This window comes from Trachurus japonicus, chromosome 18 (genome assembly GCF_045865225.1).
Source record: "Trachurus japonicus isolate A0001 chromosome 18, Traja_1.0".
NCBI classification, from domain to species: Eukaryota; Metazoa; Chordata; class Actinopteri; order Carangiformes; family Carangidae; genus Trachurus; species Trachurus japonicus.
In genome coordinates, this window is record NC_140924.1 from 11,073,423 (window position 1) to 11,093,655 (window position 20,233).

At 43.2% G+C, this 20,233-nt stretch overlaps 2 protein-coding genes across 3 annotated transcripts; both read left to right on the forward strand.

Moving 5' to 3' along the window:
* The first annotated feature begins 305 nt into the window (after nt 1-305).
* tec (tec protein tyrosine kinase) lies at nt 306-15,589 on the forward strand. Of its 2 annotated transcripts, none has more exons than XM_085759216.1 (18): nt 306-470; nt 3,958-4,161; nt 7,000-7,104; nt 7,188-7,269; nt 8,296-8,424; nt 8,899-8,945; nt 9,692-9,903; nt 11,135-11,200; nt 11,516-11,570; nt 11,752-11,834; nt 11,917-12,050; nt 12,545-12,619; nt 12,727-12,898; nt 13,864-14,080; nt 14,319-14,383; nt 14,472-14,590; nt 14,697-14,854; nt 14,955-15,584. In XM_085759216.1, the coding sequence occupies exons 2-18, from the start codon at nt 4,024-4,026 to the stop codon at nt 15,036-15,038; spliced, it is 1,941 nt and encodes a 646-aa protein (XP_085615342.1). In that variant the 5' UTR covers nt 306-470; nt 3,958-4,023; the 3' UTR covers nt 15,039-15,584. The 2 variants fall into 2 exon arrangements, with proteins under 2 accessions (XP_085615342.1, XP_085615343.1); XM_085759217.1 differs by having other exon boundaries at nt 379-470; nt 3,963-4,161; nt 14,955-15,589.
* A 480-nt stretch (nt 15,590-16,069) lies between these two features.
* On the forward strand, nt 16,070-19,785 carry LOC146968745 (uncharacterized). Its single transcript, XM_085759568.1, has 3 exons — nt 16,070-16,192; nt 17,130-17,478; nt 18,572-19,785. The coding sequence occupies exons 2-3, from the start codon at nt 17,149-17,151 to the stop codon at nt 19,748-19,750; spliced, it is 1,509 nt and encodes a 502-aa protein (XP_085615694.1). The 5' UTR covers nt 16,070-16,192; nt 17,130-17,148; the 3' UTR covers nt 19,751-19,785.
* The last annotated feature ends 448 nt before the right edge of the window (nt 19,786-20,233 follow it).

Genomic DNA, 20,233 nt, shown 5'->3' on the forward strand with positions numbered 1-20,233 from the left:
AACAGGCTACCATAGTAAACGTCAAACACACATTCTCAACAAAGTCTCGTGTGTATTTTTATTTCAACTGCAGTCTCTGCTTTTGACAAATGAAAGCAGTTTTTTTTTTTTTTTTTTACAAAAATACCCCCGCTGCGTCTTTAAGGTGGACGTTTTCAGGTGGTCCTGCAGACCACAAACGCACCACAGCAGCAGCAGCAGGTTGAAGTTGCAGCATGAGATACTAAACATATCTGATCAGACTGTTGTGAAACGGTGTCATACACCAGTGACCCCCCTCCCTCTCTCTCTCTCTCTCTGTCTCTGGTCGAGCAAGTGTAGATACAAGGAAGTTTGTTTGTCCTTGTACATGTGTGTGTGTGTGTGTTATGTGTGTGTGTGTGTGCGCGCCTCCCTCTCTTCATTTCCTGAATCCCCCGGTTGGCTCACACAGCGACATGGGAGTCACAGCTGGAGCCTGAAGCAGCGAGGTATGGGAAACACTTTGCTTTAAGCGCGTCTTTATGTGTGTGTGCGTGTGTTTTGTTTCGTTTTTTTAATTACTTTATTGGCACGGCATAAAGTTTTTATTTGTGAATAAACACAGTCAGTTGCGCAAGAACTCTGCGGCTTTCACTTCACAAAACCACGGACCTACAGGTTTGACTTCAGAGCGACAAAGACCCGAAGTGAAACGGCAATTATCTGAATGTTAAATTAAAATACTGTTGTTATAGTGAAATAAAGTCTTTATTATAATGTCACAGTGACGCCCCAGTGGATAGAAACACAGCAGCCTAGATGTTAAAACAAAGAAACGCTGTTTCTTCTGTAACAGTGTCTTGTTTAAATGCTGTGTTTTTACGTTTGTGTGGATTTAATAGTTTAATCTAAATGTGACTGGAGTTTAAACTGATCCACCTGGAGACAACAGGTGTACAGGGATATGCGTGCTCGCGCCGCTGTCCAAAGTGCCGGGTGCGTGAGTTTGGTTATGACTTTCATTTGATGCGTTCAAGCACTGTCGGACAACCGGATGACACGTTGAACCGCCGCTTTTTTCTTTTCTTTTTTTAAATATTCAATTTATTTATTTCCTTTATTGACCACTTGGTGTAAATACGAGTCATTACGTCAAGTCAGCTTATTCCTAGAGCACATTATTGAGTTTGAGTTGATCAAAGTGTCATATATTTAACATTAAAATGGATAAAAGCAGGGTGAGAATATGAAATATTATGTCTATGGAGACGTAACAAACATATCAACAAGAGTAAGAAATAACAAGGGGCCAATACACCAAAATAGGCCAATCAATAGTGTGACTTTACCCTAGGCCTCTTAATGGATCATAATAAGAATATATAGCCTAGGAATTGTACCAGGATATAGATTAATTATCCTCCATCTACTAATATTGACAATGAAGAACTTATCTTGGACTGCATTAGAAAAAATATTGATAACTCCGATGATATCGTTGCCTTGTGTACGAACACACATGCGTATCACAGCAAGAGATAATGAGAACAGTGTTGGGACCAGATAAGAAACCACAGCACCTTTCAACTGAAAATCTATTGACAAGCAGGAAATACTGGCTCAGAAACTGATAGTGCTGTTTACCCATTGGGATTAAATTCAGATTTAAAACGATGACTACAACCTATAACTTATTTCACTGGTGTGAGTCGAGGATTTAAAGTCGAATTAATGACTCTATCTGTTCCTTCGGCGTTAAGGAGGAAGTAGAGACCAACGTTGAAACAGAAATCCCCACAGTAGTTTAAAAAGTAGATCAAACCCCAGTTTTGAGAAACCACATCTTTCTGAGCTACAGAGAGAGAAAGCATGAGATAGTTTCCATTTGTGGTCAAGATTTATTTAGTCAACTCCCATGTGGGATCAACTTCCTGTCATCGAGCACGTTGACGATGCAGATCTGAATCCTGGGATGTGTCTGGTCACTGGGAACTGGGTCAAGAAACAAAGTCGTCCACCATCTTAGTAACAGCGTTGTATGCTCATGTCACAGTTTAGTTAAGTAATCCAATGTTTGCATGATATATTCAAACTTTTTAAAGGGGAACTATGTAAGTCAGGCGTCTATTGCTCTGTTTTGCTAACCCTCCTCTCGGCCATGTGCATTTGTTTTTCAACGAAGCCGGCGAGAAAGCAATCCATGGAGCGGTGGATAACGTTATTTATTATATACGTGTATATTTGTGTAGTCTTATCCGTCATCAACAAGAGATTACGGGTTACGGGGCGCGTTACGTTTGTGTGGCGGTGTCGCAGAGACGAGAGCTGGGACACCGGGTCGGAGGCTCTGATCTTACAAGGTTGGTTTTCAGCCAAGAGCCGCAACTACTGTAGTTATAAGTCATTGATTTAACCAGCACTAGGACTCTGAAGCTGTTTAATTAAAGGTAGGAGAGGTTGGAAATCCTGGAAATACGGTTCTAGCAGGCCACATTTTGAATATACACACATCAAAAGTCCAAGCCCCTTTCCTCAGACTTGCCTCCAGAGCTCAGAAACACGCAACGTTTGTTCAGCGTTGGGTTCACATCAAGGTGAAGCTGCAAAGGTATTGCCCTCGCGGCGCGACCCAATGTAATCCCAGTGTGAGTGATGCAGCTCTCCGCAATACTGTTGTAATGGAGGTGCACGCACTCCACCCATAAAGGACATGCTAACCAACTTGCCAAGTGATTGTCCACCTCTTGGCGAAGAGGTTAGCATTGTCGCCTCCGGTGCGGGAGGTCTTGGGATCGAACCCCACCTAGGGCAGGCCGTGAGAAACACAACGCAGAGGGCCAGATATGACATCGGCTACACTGTCGCACGCGCGTGTCACTTGCGCCGCATCGCTAACTTTCCTCCAGTTTTTTCTCAGGGTTCATTCACGTGAAAGAAAACACATAACATCATTATAAACCATGCTGCATCAAGCTCATAGCTGCATCACCACCTACCAGACGTCAGTGTGGTACATTGGTTTACTTTTGAAGACTCAGCAGCTTAATTGATAGCCTGATGCATCAGCCGCTTATTTCATTACATTTCAAAAAGCGTCTGAACACGAGCCATAGGGATTCGTTTGCTTCCGGGAGGCGGTTGCTTACATTTGCTTCAACTAATCGCTGCTGCTTGGTGGTCACGTGTGCTATACACCGGTTAAGCTCATAGGTTAATCTTGAGCGCTTGAGTTCAACGTCATCGCCTTCACTTACCCGTCTGTTCGCTGATTGGTCCGTCCGCTCTGGCGGACGGAGCAAACCGAAACGCATTGCTAGTGTCCTGACTACATTGTTGAGGCAAATGAAATTTGCCGGAACCAGTAGGTGGCGCTAGCCTGGCTACTTAATTGACACATCTCGATCCAATTGACCTTAACGTTGCGTTCAAGATGATTGGATGCTGTTTTTACAGGATTGTCCGTCCCACGGGTGACTGACTTTTTTCATTTTTGTAAAAAAAAAACATTTAATTGATTGGGTGCAATCAGAGTTTGAAGAGGATTTTAAACAATTTTGTAAAAAAAAAAATGCTCCAGAATAGGCTCTCCAACCCAACCTTTAAAGGGATTGTTCAACATTTTGGCAAATTGGCCCATTGCCATAATCCCTATAGTCATAGCAGTAGGTTCGTTACCTTTAATTTTCGGTGCAAGCTGTTTTTAGCTCTGAGCAGTTCGCCGCTCTGCTCGCTGGTTCTAAAAATAGCTTGCACTGACAATTAAAGGTAACGAACCTACTGCTATGACTATAGGGATCATGGCAATGGGCCAATTTGACCAAATGTTGAACTATGTCTTGCATAGTTCCTCTTTAAACCACAAATACAAACTTGACAGTCAGTTTTGTTGGTTCCAGCTTCTTGGATGTATGGAAGCCAGGAAAGCCCATTAAATCAAAACATAAATGTTTATAAAGTTAATAACAAACTGTGTTTCTCTCTCTCTCTCTCCTAAAGCTCAGATCTATCCCGCCATGTTCTGACGAATCCCACCAATGGGCTGAACGCGCGGGCGGGGCCAGGATGAGTGTCGAGGTGATACTGGAGGAGACGCTGATCAAGCGTTCGCAGCAGAAGAAGAGGACGTCGCCGCTCAACTACAAGGAGAGACTGTTCGTCCTCACCAAGAGCAGGCTGACCTACTATGACGGAAAAGCAGAGGTTGGTTTTATTTACATGTCAGATTACTAGTGTTGTAGTCAAGACCATCTAACTCAGGACCAAACTAATGCAAGACCATTTTCTTTTTTTTTTAAAGTATATTTTTCGGCTTTTTTTTGCCTTTATTTGATAGTGATGACAGTAGAGATAGACAGGAAATGGGGAGGCAGAGAGAGGGGGAATGACACGCAGGAAAGGTCTGCCCGACGCGGGATTCGAACCGGGGACGCCTGCGGCGAGGACTGTAGCCTCTACATGGGGCGGCCGCTCTACCCACTGCGCCACGCACCGCCCCAATGCAAGACCATTTTCAAGACCATTTCTGTATTCAGTACCAGTCCTCATAATAATCATGTTGCTTGATATTTACGTTATTTCTCAACTAAAAAGAAAATAGCCTACAATTTTATATAAAATCTAAATCTAATATTTAAAGCAGAAGTAAGCGATCCGGTCGTTTTGGCTAATGCTGCGTTCCAGGCAGGCTTTTGAAACCGTAAATTACAGCTTCAAGTCACAGCTTACGACTTTGTAGCGTTCCAGCCAACCCACTCGTGTTTTTCCGACCTGTTTTACCGGTGAAAGTCACTATAACGGCCACTCGTAACTTCCGACCCGTGAAGTCGTACCAGATCGAACTGGTACGACTTCACAGGTCGAAAAAACAAGAGTTACGAGTTGCCTTGAACGCACCATAACAGTCCTCGTCCCTACGTCACCACATTCACGGCGTCCCTTGGCTGCACACACAGCCCTGCATGCCGTTCTCTCTCCTCATTGGATGAAACTTGTAGGATACGAGAAAAGTTTTCTCCTCGGCTCAGAGCAGAGCAGAGGGACTGACAGACCCGTGTTTCGGTCCAATCACTCTATATAAGTGATTGCTGTCGGAAGATATAACTATTTAAGACTTATATTAACACAAAAATATCGCTTACTTCTGCTTTAATGTAAACAAAGTTTGGATTGAACAGAAGAACACATGCAGCTGAAGTCTCCCCCCACTTTTCAGATGGTCACACAAGCAGATACTTTAGTAGAATCACATCAACCAAAGTGAGCGTGTGACAGAGAAACATTTGTGGTTGAAAAAAAAAAAAAAGATGTCACTACAGCTGTGGTCTTGGCTGGTCTGGAGAGTCCAGCTCAACCGAGAGCGAGACCATGAAAATGTGGTGTCGAGTACAACAACAATACAGATTACAATCACTTTTTAAACGATAAGAAGCTAAAAAAAAATGATAAGAAAACAATGTGGGTGGTGGTTAGCTTTAGCTTAGCAAACAGACAAGAAAAGACTGAAAACAGCTGGCATGCTGGAAGTCACAGCTTCAACCACAACAAAAAAAACCTTGTTATACCCATGAAATACCAATTTTACATGACTGTTGTTGCAAAGAATTTAAAGCAGAAGTAAGTGATATATTTGTGTTAATATAAGTCTTAAATAGTTATATCTTCTGACAGCAATCACTTACATAGAGTGTTTGGTCTGAAACACGGGTCTGTCAGTCACTCTGCTCTGCTCTGAGCCGAGGAGAAAACATTTATCGTATCCTACAGTTTTTATCCAATGAGGAGAGAGAACGGCATGCAGGGCTGTGTGTGCAGCCAAGGGACGCCGTGAATGTGGCGACGTAGGGACGAGTCTGTTATGGTGCGTTCAAGGAAACTCGTATTTTTCCGACCGTGAAGTGGTACCAGTTCGATCTGGTACGAGTTCACCGGTCGGAAGTTACGAGTGGCCGTTATAGTGACTTTCACCGGTAAAACAGGTCGGAAAAACACGAGTGGGTTGCCTGGAACGCTACAAAGTCGTAAGTTGTGACTTGAAGCTGTAATTTACGATTTCAAAAGCCTGCCTGGAACGCAGCATTAGCGAAAACGACCGGACCACTTACTTCTGCTTTAAATAATGTGTTAACTAATGAGCTTTAAATGTGGTATATTTTGTATACTTTGGTCTAGAGTTCTCAATTTCAACCCGACCCGAGTTTGTGCCGACTAATTTAGTTAATTGGGCGAGCTGAGTCGGGCTCGGACAGCAGGGAGAGGGAAAACAGACTAGTTTTTTTTATCTGTTAAGATTATTTCATTCATTATTCAATGTTATGTTGTTGAAGTTTGGTTATTAGGTTCGAGTTGAAGTTGAAGTATTGTCTGCTGTAAAGGGGATGACAGTAGAAGTACATAATAATTAAGCAAGAAGAATATGCAAATTATAAAAATAAAGAATGCTGACTTCCGTTCTGACTGAAGAAATAATAATACTAAAACAAGATATGCTGAGGTGTGATGTGTGCACGAAGTTCAGTCAGCAAAAAGTGTTGACGGCTGATTAAATGCAGCAATAGCCAGGCTGACGTTGAGGCCTGCCAGGTAATATTATTGGTAATATTATTTTGGGACATGATTGATTGGTTGACTTTAAGTGATTAAAGATACTCATCATTCTTTTCACCCTCCATTTAAAAACAAACAAACAGCAACTCGGGTTCAGTCGGGCTCGGACCGAGTGTTGTATGTGATGATGTCGGGAGAGCCGACAGGTCACAACACATTGTTTCAAGAGGCTTTTTTCTTTTTTCAGTTTCAGTTTAGAATAAAAAACACTTACACTAAACTCATATGGAGCTTTTATCACTGTTTTAATCCATTTAAATGCACCGTTTGGGGAAATGGCAGTTTGTTGCAGCTTCCTTATCAAAACATTTGATAAGATAAGCTGCAGCGGAAATATGACGCATCAATATGTTGAATGTGTCATATTTTCAAAAAAAAAAATAGACAAACGCCTAAAAAGACGCTGCTGTTGACGTAGATGGTTTCCTTTAACAGAAGAAGTTCAGGAGGGGCTCGATCGAGCTGGACCACATCAAGTGCGTGGAGATCGTCAAGAACGGAGGAGGAATCATCCCCTGCCAGAACAAATACCCCTTCCAGGTATCGCACTTTGACCCCGTGTCTCTTTTAGAGGAATAGTTTGGTGTCTCAGTTGTCTTTAAATCCAGTCTTCAACCGTCTAGGTGGTGTATGACACCAACACTCTCTACGTCTTCGCTCCGAGTCACGACAGCAGGAGCCTTTGGGTCCAGAGCATGAAGGAGGGTCAGTTTCTATTCTCTATTCTTTATTATTCTGTCAAAACCAAAGAGTGGTAAATACTTATTTAATTTTGTTTTCAAAAGAAATTATTTTAAGGTACAGTATCTCCACTGCTACAGAGTCCTGGTTGTATGATTGAGTTTATAGTCTTCATCGCTGTAAAGCAGTTTTCACACTTAAAACCACAAGTCGGTTTTTCACACGTTCAAAGTTTCCTTGCAGCCCCCACTTGTTTCCACTCTCTCCTTTATGGCACCTTCTGTTTCTAAGAGTTCATCTCTGAGACGGTGGCGAGACAGGTAACCCTGCTTTATAGCCCGAGACACAAGATGGCCCCTCGCGTTGCATCCGCCAATGGTTACCAATGACCTTTTTTGGACAGTCACCGAGGCGCTGGAGCCTATGTGATGATTTAATAAATCAAATAAGGTGCCTGTATTAAAGCTAAAGGTAGATGTTTGTGTTAAAGCTCCATACAGTATAAAGGTAGATGTTTGTGTTAAAGCTCCATACAGTATAAAGGTAGATGTTTGTATTAAAGCTCCATACAGTATAAAGGTAGATGTTTGTATTAAAGCTCCATACAGTATAAAGGTAGATGTTTGTATTAAAGCTCCATACAGTATAAAGGTACATGTCCATGTGTAGTGTGATTATAAAGCAGCTCTAGATTCTATATTAATACTCTACACAGCCTGTATTCCAAAACTGAGCCTTAAATTTGCAGCCGTCAGGACTTCCTGTCGCTTTGTGATGTCACAACAACAGCAGTCACCAAGCCCCGCCCCCTCACCTGGACCCATCATCCAACACTTGCAGGATTTGGATTTGGGGAAAAAAAGGAGCTTGTTAGTTGTGTTTATCCGGTTTTATGTTGAGGTTAGCACAGGAGCTAATAATAAACGATCAATAAAGTCAGAAGATTATTGAACATATTTCCAGTTCTTCCTTCTCTGCCAATAGCGTGTGAATGCAGCAGGAACAAACCTCACAAAACCAAACCCATTTTTTCTGTGCGTGTGTGTGCAGAGATCAAAGACAACGCTGTGGTCCTGACAAAGTTTCACCCCCAGTTCTGGCAGGACGGTGCGTGGCTCTGCTGTCGCCAGGCAGAAAAACAGGCACCGGGCTGCGAGGAGTACAACCCATTTGGAGACAGTAAGACAAACACACACTTGAAATATGAGAGGGATGCATTTACAGTTGTTTAATTTTTTTTTCCACTTTCTTTTAATACTATAATCAGCTTTTTACATATTTTGTGTTTTACATATTGATTAATGCAAATTCTCTTAAGTTTTTTAACTGAACGACAGAGTGAATTAATAACGACTTGCTGCTCCTTTGGTATTTATATTTTTGCAACATCTGAAACACTTGAGTCACCAAGTGTAAAGAAAAACAGGAAGTCACAGTGCTAAAATGAGATTAAAACTGTGAGACATACTTCATTCAAACACGCAGCAGCGGCTGTCGCCACACATTAAGCGTCACTTTCTTGTGTGGCAATGTTTTACACAACCTGCAGCAGAGGTCAAAGGTGACCGGCAGAGTTGTAGACTTGTGGAGTTAATAATGAAAATGTTACAGATACAAAGACACGTACTCACTGTTTCCGTTCCTCTTTTTTAGTTTCGAGAAAGCCTTTGCCCCCAATTCCTGGAGAGGAACGTAAAAAAGTAAGACTAACCACTATCCACCCCCACACACACTCATAGTACATAATCATCATGATTAAAGGGATAGTTCAACATTTTGGCAAATTGGCCCATTGCCTAATAGTCATAGCAGTAGGTTCATTACCTTTAATTGTTGGTGCAAGCTATTTTTAGAACGGCGGAGCAGAGCCGTGAGCTGCTCAGGGCTACGCTATGGAGGCTAAGGGAATTTCTTGGTTTCCCTCATCAAACTCATCAAATACACAACCCAACAACTCAAAAACGCTCTGGTGGACAAGTTGTGACCTGCACATTCACCACGCTATGAGATAATAACAGAACGTTACCACACAGAGTTGTTTTAGAGGGAAATTCATGCAAAACCGCTGATGCGCGTTGCGTTCAGGGACGTTTTTTCAGCAAGCAGACTCTGTATTTACCCTGTATTTACCGTAACGTTCCATTATTATCTCATAGTGTGGTGATTGTGCAGGTCACAACTTGTCCACAAAAGCGTTTTGGAGTTCTGGGATTTTGTATTTGATGAGTTTGATGAGGGAAACCAAGAAATCCCATTAGCCTCCGTAGCGTAGCTCTGAGCAGCCTGCTGCTCCGCTCCACCGCAATAGCTTGCACCGACAAATAAAGTTAACGAACCTACTGCTATGACTAGGGATTATGGCAATGGGCCAATTTGCCAAAATGTTGAACTATCCCTTTAACTTATCAATCGCAGCCCAATCCTCCTCCTGCTTCTCTTTCACCAGCGGCGGCCTCCTGCTCCCCTCCCCCCGCCTCCTGAGGACAACGGCGACGACGATGTGGAGGATGACGATGAGGAAGACGAGGAGTTGGTGGTGGTGGCTATGTACGACTTCCCGGGCATCGAGCCGCCCGACCTCAGCCTGGTCAAAGGAGGCGAATACGTCATCCTCGAGAAGTGTGATGTCAACTGGTACAAGGCGCGCAACAAGTACGGGTGAGTGTCAAGTATTTTTTTTTTTATCTTTCCGATTATTGGACGGGTTGATAATTCAGACATTCACGATCCTCTAAGTGTGAACTCACAACATTTAATTGATAATTTTGAGGTTTTGAAACTGTGAGACTCCCCCGGGGGCGTGGGCTGATAAATGTGAGGCAAAAATACTATGTGAGATTACAGTAAAGTGACAGATGTTCTACAGAACAACAGGAAGGTAGTAGTTCTTGTGGTCTGGTCTGGCCTCTGATTTGGCATCCTTATCAGTGTGGTCAGCAGTTGAACCAGCAGCAGTGGTGGCAACTGCAATGCACACACACACACACACACACTTGATTCACATATTTTTAGATTCTGCATTTTCTACTTTCAGAAGATATTAGTTACTGTTTATGTAAAAAAAAAAAAAACAGTTTTATAATCACAGGAACAAAGATGCCCCTGATAACTCTAGAACTTGCTAACATGCTAATAATAGCAGTGCAACAAGCACATGATGTTTACCATGTTTATTCATATGCCTCCGCTAAAACTAGCTAATTAGCACTAAGCACAGCTCAGGGTAATGGGACTGCCATTAGTTATTAAAGTTGGTAGTTGGTTCTTCCTCTGGTGAATGTAATTAAAGACACAATTAAAACATTTAATGGGAATCTATGTAGGAAAAATCACACTCTTTTTTGGAGTCATACTGAGTTAAAACATGAAACACACATGTTTACATTTGGTACGATGTACACTGTCTGAGGATAACATTGTATTTGATGTCACAAAGAAACAAATAGAAATCTGCTTGGGAAATGTGCTCCTTAACTGTGGAACTTATGAATCATAACATTTTTAAGTTTCCTTTACTATTGAAGTGATAGTTATCTTATGCATTACAAACAAGAACTGCTAATTCTGCATTCTTGTAATGGTGCCAATTTGCCCAAAGGCTCAAGTTGTAGTTCAGAGAACTGTTACACTTCAACCAAAGCATTATGTGAACTGTTCTAAATTGTTCTAAATATGAAAACATAATAATGCCCCTAACAAAGAATAATAACAGGTGTTAGCATGCAAATACAATCAAGTGATAGAAATCGTAAAGATAATACCAAAACACCAGCCTGTTTGCATGCTAAAGTTAGCATTTAAGCATTTTGAGTCTTTGTTTTACTTGCTAACTCATGTCCACATTGGTTTCCTTGTGTGTTTGCATGATTGGTGTGTATGTGTGCCACAGAGAGGAAGGTTACATCCCCAGTAACTATGTAACCGAGAGGAAATCTGGAAACCTGGTGCAGTATTGGTGAGTGTGTTAATCATTTCGCTGCAGGTGCAACTTTGAACTTGCAGGAATTTCCTGATGTTGATGCAACAGTTGATGGTTAAATGCTAACAAATGGACTTTGACACAGCACTCCATGGGATTACATTTATCAAGTTTGCAATTTACTGTAAGGTCAGGACCAGTCGAAATACCAGTAGGACATCAGATTACGTTATAGCATACTTATCGGCAGATATGAATTTCATGACAAACTGGTGATGTGAATTCATCTCACGGAGTTGTGAGGTCTCAAGATACCATTGTGAAGGATGTTTCTCTGTTCGTTTATTCCAGTTGGTACAGTAAACAAGTCAACAGGAACAAGGCAGAGGAGCTGCTGAGGAAGGAGGCAAGTCTTTTTTCATTCCATCTTGAGCTTAATCTCTTTGTCTTATATTCAGTTCCCTTTCCCTAAATCTTTCTGCCCATTTTTTATGTGAATGTCCAAAAAAAGAAAAGAAAATACTTTTAAAAAAGAGAGAAAAGTTCTATCTGGGTTTGAGCCTTGGTCTTTGTGTCGCCCCCTGCAGGACAAAGAAGGAGGCTTCATTGTCAGAGACTCCAGTAAACCAGGCACCTACACCGTCTCCCTCTACGCCAAGTCTGCTGCAGGGTAATGGGACCGAACGCTTGTTTAAAAGCCGCAAACTACTGATGATGTTTGTTGTTTCAATGATTTGTGTGTGTCTTGGCAGGGAGGGCGGTGCAGTAATAAAACATTACCACATCAAGGAGACACAAAGTTCACATCGACAGTTTTACCTGGCTGAGAAACATTTATTCAGCACCATCCCTGACCTGATCGAGTACCACAAACACAACGCAGCAGGTAAACAACTCCTTATTCACTGTTGTATATACAGCTTGCAAACTGCTAACTTTTTTTTCAAGATATAAAGTGGATAATGAGAATTTATGATTGAAAAACAGAAACTCAAATTTCAGTTCTTGAATCGGGTGAAAAAACATATATAACTGAAGCTTAGAGCAGGAGCTTCTTATTTACATTTATGTCCTAATTGTCCCAAGTAGTCCATTATGGAAATAGACCGTCTTCTGAGTTTTCATTTTCCCTTTAATTTTTAGATTTAGGTCATAGAAAAGTTAGGGAGAAGAGGTTATATGAAGCAAAGGTCTGTAGGATCAACATGACCCAGTCTAAACCCATCTGGTCTGCACTCCATCAGGCAAACTGCTGGAATGTACCCATTTCCCCTTTAGTCTGAATCTTCCATAGGTTGTGCTGGTATTTTGTTGAATGTTGGCTCATGTAAATCTTATATATATGTATAAGTGTGTACATTTATGTGTCTGTCTATCTAGGTCTTGTAGCCAGGTTGAGGTATCCTGTTGGGAAACAGGACAAGTGTGCTCCGTCCACCGCTGGTTTCAGCTACGGTGAGTCCTCACAGCGTTCTTTCAAACAATACCTGAGCTCTTTTGTCTCCACGTTCTTCTTACCTTCCTCTTCTCACTGTCTCTACCTCTCTTTCCTTCCATTGCAGAGAAGTGGGAGATTAACCCCAGCGAGCTGACCTTCATGAAGGAGGTAGGCAGCGGTCAGTTCGGCCTGGTGAGGCTCGGCAAGTGGAGGGCACAGCACAAAGTGGCCATCAAGGCCATCAAGGAGGGGGCCATGTACGAGGAGGACTTCATCGAAGAGGCCAAAGTCATGATGTAAGGACAATGAAGGGAGATATACAGTAGTAGTAGTAGTAGTATCTGCATGAATGGACAATGCCTCAAGTAATCTTGAACCTCTGCCGCCATCTACTGGAGACTTGTAGGAACTGCTACACTCCTCTTGCCTCCTGGAGCTGTGGCGGCCAATGGATGACACCAATGGTGAAGTCACAGAGTATATTTGAAGGGCGATGATTGGAGTAGAGAATCAGCACAAAATTAGTCCTTTACTTGATTATGGCACCTTTTTGGAACAGCATAATATTCAGGGTCCCCACACCTTCTTAAACATCAAATTCAAAGACCTTTTCAGGCACAGTTCCCTCAAATTCAAGGGTTAAACTTGTAATGTTGGTATAAGCGACCCTTCATCCTGTTGAAAGAATCTTTCACTCCATCCATTGTCCACCGCATTATCCGGAGTCGGGTCGCGGGGGCAGCAGTCGGAGCAGGGATCCCCAGACTTCCCTCTCCCCGGACACTTCCTCCAGCTCTTCCGGGGGGACCCCAAGGCATTCCCAGGCCAGCCGAGTGACGTAGTCGCTCCAGCGTGTCCTGGGTCTTCCTCGGGGCCTCCTCCCGGTGGGACATGCCCGGAACACCTCACGAGGGAGGCGTCCAGGGGGCATCCTATACAGGTGCCCGAGCCACCTCAGCTGGCTCCTCTCGATGTGGAGGAGCAGCGGCTCTACTCCGAGCTCCTCCCGGGTGACAGAGCTCCTCACCCTATCTCTAAGGGAGCGCCCTGCCACCCTGCGGAGGAAACTCATTTCGGCCGCTTGTATCTTGTAATCTTTCACTCCAATGCACAAAAACATTTTATTGCAAATATTGCCATAATGGGTCTGTAGTATGATGTTCTTTGCCACCACAAAGTTCACAGAGCTCGCCAATGTAGTTGGGGTGGTCATCAATGGTTACCTATAATGACTACAATGACGGTGTGTTTGTTTCACCAGGAAACTGTCCCACCCTAAACTGGTGCAGCTGTACGGCGTTTGCAGCCAGCAGCGACCCATCTACATCGTCACAGAGTTCATGGAGCAGGGCTGCCTGCTGAACTACCTCAGGCAGCAGCGGGGCAGCTTAAACTTGGGCGCGCTGCTGAGCATCTGCCTGGACGTCAGCGAGGGCATGGAGCACCTGGAGACCAATGGATACATCCACAGAGATCTGGTAACATCATGTTACGTACAGTAATACTGACCGTGTCCCATCCTGACACAAATCTGTATGACAGGCTTGAAAGTTAAGAAGTACTGAAATCATTTGTACCAAACTTGTTGGAGGAATGGGGCACGCACCAGGGAAGGACCCATACAATTTTAGGGCATATCAGAATAATTTATTATTGATTAGAATTGTACATTGTTTGAGCACAGATCGATTGAATTGGTCTCTTCCTCCTCTGAAGGCTGCCAGAAACTGTTTGGTGAATGACGCTTTGGTGGTGAAGGTGTCAGACTTTGGCATGGCCAGGTATGGATTTGACTCTTACAGATCGGGTAGAGATCCCGTCTGTGGTCTGTCTGTGGTCTCATATGAATGTTAACATGTTTTCTTGTAGGTATGTGCTAGACAACCAGTACACCAGTTCATCAGGTGCCAAGTTTCCTGTGAAGTGGTCTCCTCCTGAAGTCTTCAACTTCTGCAAGTACAGCAGCATGTCGGATGTGTGGTCCTTCGGTGAGAACACGTTAATGTCAATAAATCACCAAGACGTTTGGTAACATTTAAGGAATTTAAGGTAAAGGACAGTAGCCTCAACTTCATCTCCCCTTGGTGTATCCAGGTGTGCTGATGTGGGAGGTGTTCACTGAGGGTCGTATGCCGTTTGATCAGCATCAGAACCACGAGGTTGTTACCATGGTAACCCAGGGTCACCGTCTATTCAGGCCCAAATTGGCCCCGCCTGCCATATATGACATCATGATGGCCTGTTGGCACGAGGTGAGGAACAAGGAGAACCCCTTCTGTTTTGGTATTACGTCATCAAATATTATATTACCAAAGAGCTGAGTTCCTGTGTGTTTTGTGTCTCTGTGTGCAGAGGCCGGAGGAGCGTCCGTCGTTCGCTCAGCTCTGCACCATGATCGGCGACTCTTTGGAGAGTGACGCCCCACCTCCGAACTGACCACGTGACTGAATAAGGAGCTTCCTCCATCCACAGGTGGCCTCATATTGGCCTCTAATTCCTGCTCCGTGGCCGCTACTGTGGCAACCTGAAGGTCATGAAGGAGATGATGTAACGGCAACTGACCAATCAGATGGAAGGGAAGGACCAATCACCACTAAGTCCAATCATCCACCAGTTTGTTTATTTGATCCAGTTGCCTCCAGTTTGCTCGACCAGCAAAACTCACAACTGGACCGGCAGTGTTAAAAACTGAAGTTGCGTTCTTGAACGTTCACAACACAGACTGATGCTGGAGTGGGATTTGTTTTTTGGTGGCGAGCGACACGAAGATGAAGGGACGGTGTGTCAGTGTTTCCTCTAGAATCTGGACATTAACAGACCACAACACACTATATGAAGCTTTATGTTCCTTCCAGTAGGAACCAAAGTGTGTGAACAGTTCCTGTGAAGTTTCACATCAGTTTTTTTTTGTCTGACAAAAGTGCTGCAAAAATCAGTCTCATGTCATTTTTATAACATCCTAATATTAAAATCCTTTAAATGAAGAATTAAATGATTTGTGGGTCATACATCTCTTGATTACACTCAATTACACTCGATTAATAAGACAAGTCTATAGCAGTAAATACAAGTATTAGAATAATGGTATTAGATAAAATACCACATCTGGGGTGGTGTGTGGCACAGTGGTTAAGGCGGCCGCCCCATGTAGAGGCTACAGTCCTCAACGCAGGCGTCCCGGGTTCGGATCCCGCGTCGGGCAGACCTTTCCTGCATGTCATTCCCCCTTTCTCTGCCTCCCCCTTTCCTGTCTATCTCACTATGTGCTGGCAAAAAAAAACCCTGCCAAAAAGATAAAATACCACGTCAAGTTATCATCCTACTCCGCTAAACTATTTATCTAAAAACGTGCCAATAGCTGTTAGCATGTTAAGTGTGACTATCGTAACAAGCTGACAGTAGTGTTTAGCTCAAACCACAATATCACAGAACTGGTTGGTTGGTTTTTCATGCGTGAGGGTGGATTAAAAAAATCCTCATAAACTGCTGAATTTACAGTAAAATTCATTCTTCCTCCAAACGCTATATGGGGAAGCACGTCTGGTTTCCAGTGCTGTTAAACACGAAGACACTGTTCGTCTGACTTTCTGGTACGTTTTACTTTAAATTTGAACTTTACTTCATTAGTATGTAGTATTGTTAGTTTTGTAATTACATATGAGGTTTAAAGGCCCCATGGCATGAAAAATGTGATTGTGGTTATTTTTTCGTGCTTGGGGAGGTCTCTGGGCCACGTATATACTGCCCCATGCATCAAACTGGTCATAAACGGAGAAACACACACCGCCCATTTATAGGAACATTCTCTTTAAGACGAGCAGATAGCACTTCCTCCTTTCTGTGATGTCACACACAAGGTAACTCCGCCCACCGTGACCAGTTGTTTTTTTTCAATTCTTATGAATGCAGCTTAGGTTTCAGTTACTTGCCTGTGATTGGCCCGAACACATGCCGCTCAAAAACAGTCAGCCAATCAGAGGAGAGGTTCTCATTCTCTCTTCTGATTGGCCAAATGATCTGTGCCTGGTAGAGCTCCAGAAAGAAGCAACAGAAAGGGGCAGTATAAACGATATTAAGCAGATCACAGGTACTCAAAACCAATGATACATCTTGTTAGGGATATCAGCAGGTAAATAAACCCAGAGAAAAGTGCACAGCATGGGGCCTTTAAGTTTTTTTTTTTAACAGTTTGATTTTGTTGAACATGTTCTTGGAAATGCTGTAGCCATTAGCCATTTGAGTAAGGCTTTTACTTAAAATCATATTCAAAAATGTATCAATAATTAATGAGGTTTAGAAAGAATTTATCTTTTAGAAGATTTATCACATTGTTTTTTTTATATTTTATCGTGTTTTGCTGTGTAAGATTAATTGCATCAGCCTATTTACTTTAGCTCCTGTTTTTGGTTTCGGAAAAGCTTTAAGAACAAGACACCAAACGTTGGTTTCACTATAACTGCCTTTTGAATGTAACTTCATTCTTGAACTGTAATGTTTGATAGTTCCTGTTTTCTTTTCTGGCTTCAGCTCGCTCCTTGTATGAACAATGGCGTTAGAGGGGACAGGGCTTTACCGGCGCTTCACTGTCCTCCTCCTGTGCATTGTTCCCACTGCATCCGAGGTGGTGAGGTCCATGTCAGACTGTGGCCGGTTTCTTCTTGAGGAAACTCCACCACAGGTGCCGGGCATCTTGGAAGGTGGGAAAATCCTGAACCAAAACCGGTACAAATCCATTTGTCAGACTTTTACCAACACAAGGAGGTTTGTGACGCTCTACGACATCGAGAACAAGATTGCAGTGTTTTCTGCGAACAAGTACAGAGGGGAAAAGGAAAGGAGGCGGCCCAGACGCAAAACCTGGAAGGTGGAGCCACAGGTGTGTTGTTCTGTAGCATAGTACAACAATATTGCAAAATTACATAGTATACTGCTTATACTGCTACTTTTTCTTTTTATTTTTTTTAGCAAGAATACACTTAATCAAGATAAACATCATAGCCTATACATTATGCTTACGTCTCAGGATAATTGGGGCGCATGGCGTCTGTCCGACTACCCATTTCTCCGACCATACATTTCTTTATTTTTGCGTCCATTAGTCCGACCTCCCACTTCTCCGACTTAAGTAGCCCTAACCCTTAACCTTACCCTAAACCTAACCTTAACACCTTAGAATGAGTAGTCGGAGAAATGAGCCGTCGGACTTTTGGGCAGTCGGACTGACGTATGCTCCCCGGATAATTGAGAGCCAGCTGTTGCTATTGGGCGCATGACGTCTGTCCGACTACCCATTTCTCCGACCATACATTTCTTTATTTTTGCGTCCATTAGTCCGACCTCCCACTTCTCCGACTTAAGTAGCCCTAACCCTTAACCTTACACTAAACCTAACCTTAACACTGTAGAATGGGTAGTCGGAGAAATGAGCCGTCGGACTTTTGGGCAGTTGGACTGATGTATGCTCCCCGTTGCGATTAGCATTTAGCTCAGACCACAACAGCATTACAGAGCTAGCATGATTAGGACCCTGGATTTTCATGGATAAAGGTAAAATAAACCAATAAATCACTTTAATTATCATCATGCTCATGAAAACCATTAGTAGGCTACTGCTGATCCTAGTCAGCGATATTGGTAGCAGGCTACCTCGCGTTGTCATACAGGAGACGGACATTTATAGGCTACTAAACTATCATTGATCAATCTTTAGTTCTTACCTTTATCAGACAGTTCAGTTTAACACAGCATCACTGTGATTTGAGTGTTGAGTTTGGCAAATGTTAGCATGCTAATAAGCTAAGCTAAGATATCCATGTTATCATACTGTGAACATTTTAGCATTAACATTTTAGCCAGATCGGTTTACCTACCCCCACCTAAGACCACTTGATAAGATTTAAGATATAATAGTCTACATTCATTGACGTATACTTTGCCTGCATCAGTAACTGACCCTCCAATTCTTACAGCTTGAGAATGAACATGCTAGCAACATGAGGAAAGCGGACAAAGGGAAGATCTACAACCATCAGGCCGGGGACGTCGACTACAGACACAACAACGTTTTCGACAGAGGCCATTTATTCCCAAGCTCCTACGCGTTCAGTAAAACAGACAAACTGGCCACCTTCACTCTGACCAACGCTGTGCCGCAAGCACGCTCGTTCAACCAGGGCAGCTGGAGGAGGATGGAGACGTGCGTCAAGTGCGTAATGGACGCCTTCTGCATCAACAGCAACGGTGTCACCGAAGGCTTCGTGGTGACCGGAGCGCAACCCAGCGCCAACAGCAGCCTCGGGAACGGGGTCAACGTCCCGTCCACGCTCTGGTCGGCGTTCTGCTGCTACAGCGCTAGCAGGAAGACGTGGTTGGCAAGTGCACACTGGGGAGACAATGTCCCAGATGTGTCAAATGACCAACATCTGCAGACCAAGACCTTGGATGAACTCCAGACCAAGCTAAAGACGGCGAACGCGGAATTTAAAGTGTTTCCTGGAACCCGGTGTCCACTCCACAAAACCGTCACCGAGTTTTACCCGGAACTCAAACACTGCCATTGCCCATCAGCCACCTCAACATCTGGATATCTCAGACCAACATCTACCTTCACATCTGCCCTGCTCGGATCTACTTCTAAATCTCCAACTGCTACACCGCCTTCGGCAACACCTGGCTCCACTTCTGGACTCCTTAACTCTACAACATCTGTCCCCCCCAAATATACAGCTGGCCTCCACACTTCAACATCTGGCCAAGCTACTATACAGTCTACAACCACAGCTGCATCACCTGCATCCCATACCTCAACACCCAACTCTCCCATATCTACTTATGATCTTCTTCACTCTAAAACATTACCCAAACAAATCTCAACATCTGGCCCCTCCATATTTACATCTATGCCACCCACATCTGGCCCCTTAAAGCCTACAACATCTGGACAAACTACAAGACCATCTACTCCTCACACAGCCACGACTCCATCTTATACTTACTACCATACATATGACCTTTCAGCATCTACATTTGTCCCTGATGTTACCACATCTGGACCTCCTACGTCCACCTCTGGTCCGGCCACATCTACACTTACTCCTCCTCCGTCCTCCTCTCACAGGTCACAGATCGAACCGAAAACCGGCAATTAAATCGACTTTAAAACAGAGCAAAAGATTAATTTATCTCAAAGACATAATTCTATTGATTTCATGATAATTTTATCTATTTTCTGTATTTCTTCTCCTTTTTTAACCAAACTGACCTGATCAAATGTGTGGTTTTTGCTCTGCTAAATATGTCACTGTCTTCAGATGGATTAATCAAGTATTGATATGCTAATACATTGTCTGATCAATGTGTAATCTCATAAAGAAATGTTATACATTATGTTTTAATGAGTGTAATCTCTGCCTGCCTTATTGTGTAGCATGAAAAGTAAAACATCAGCCACAGTCCTTTCAGTAATTTTGTTTGTTTGTGTTATTCCATGTCTTGACCACTAGGGAGCAGCAGTGAGGCGGTGGTAACTGGACTGAAATTGTTCCAATAAATGAAACTCAGAAGTTACTTATTGTTGAAAAAACTTTATTGACACATTTGTAGTTTTCTTCTGCCTCATATTCAGATCAGCG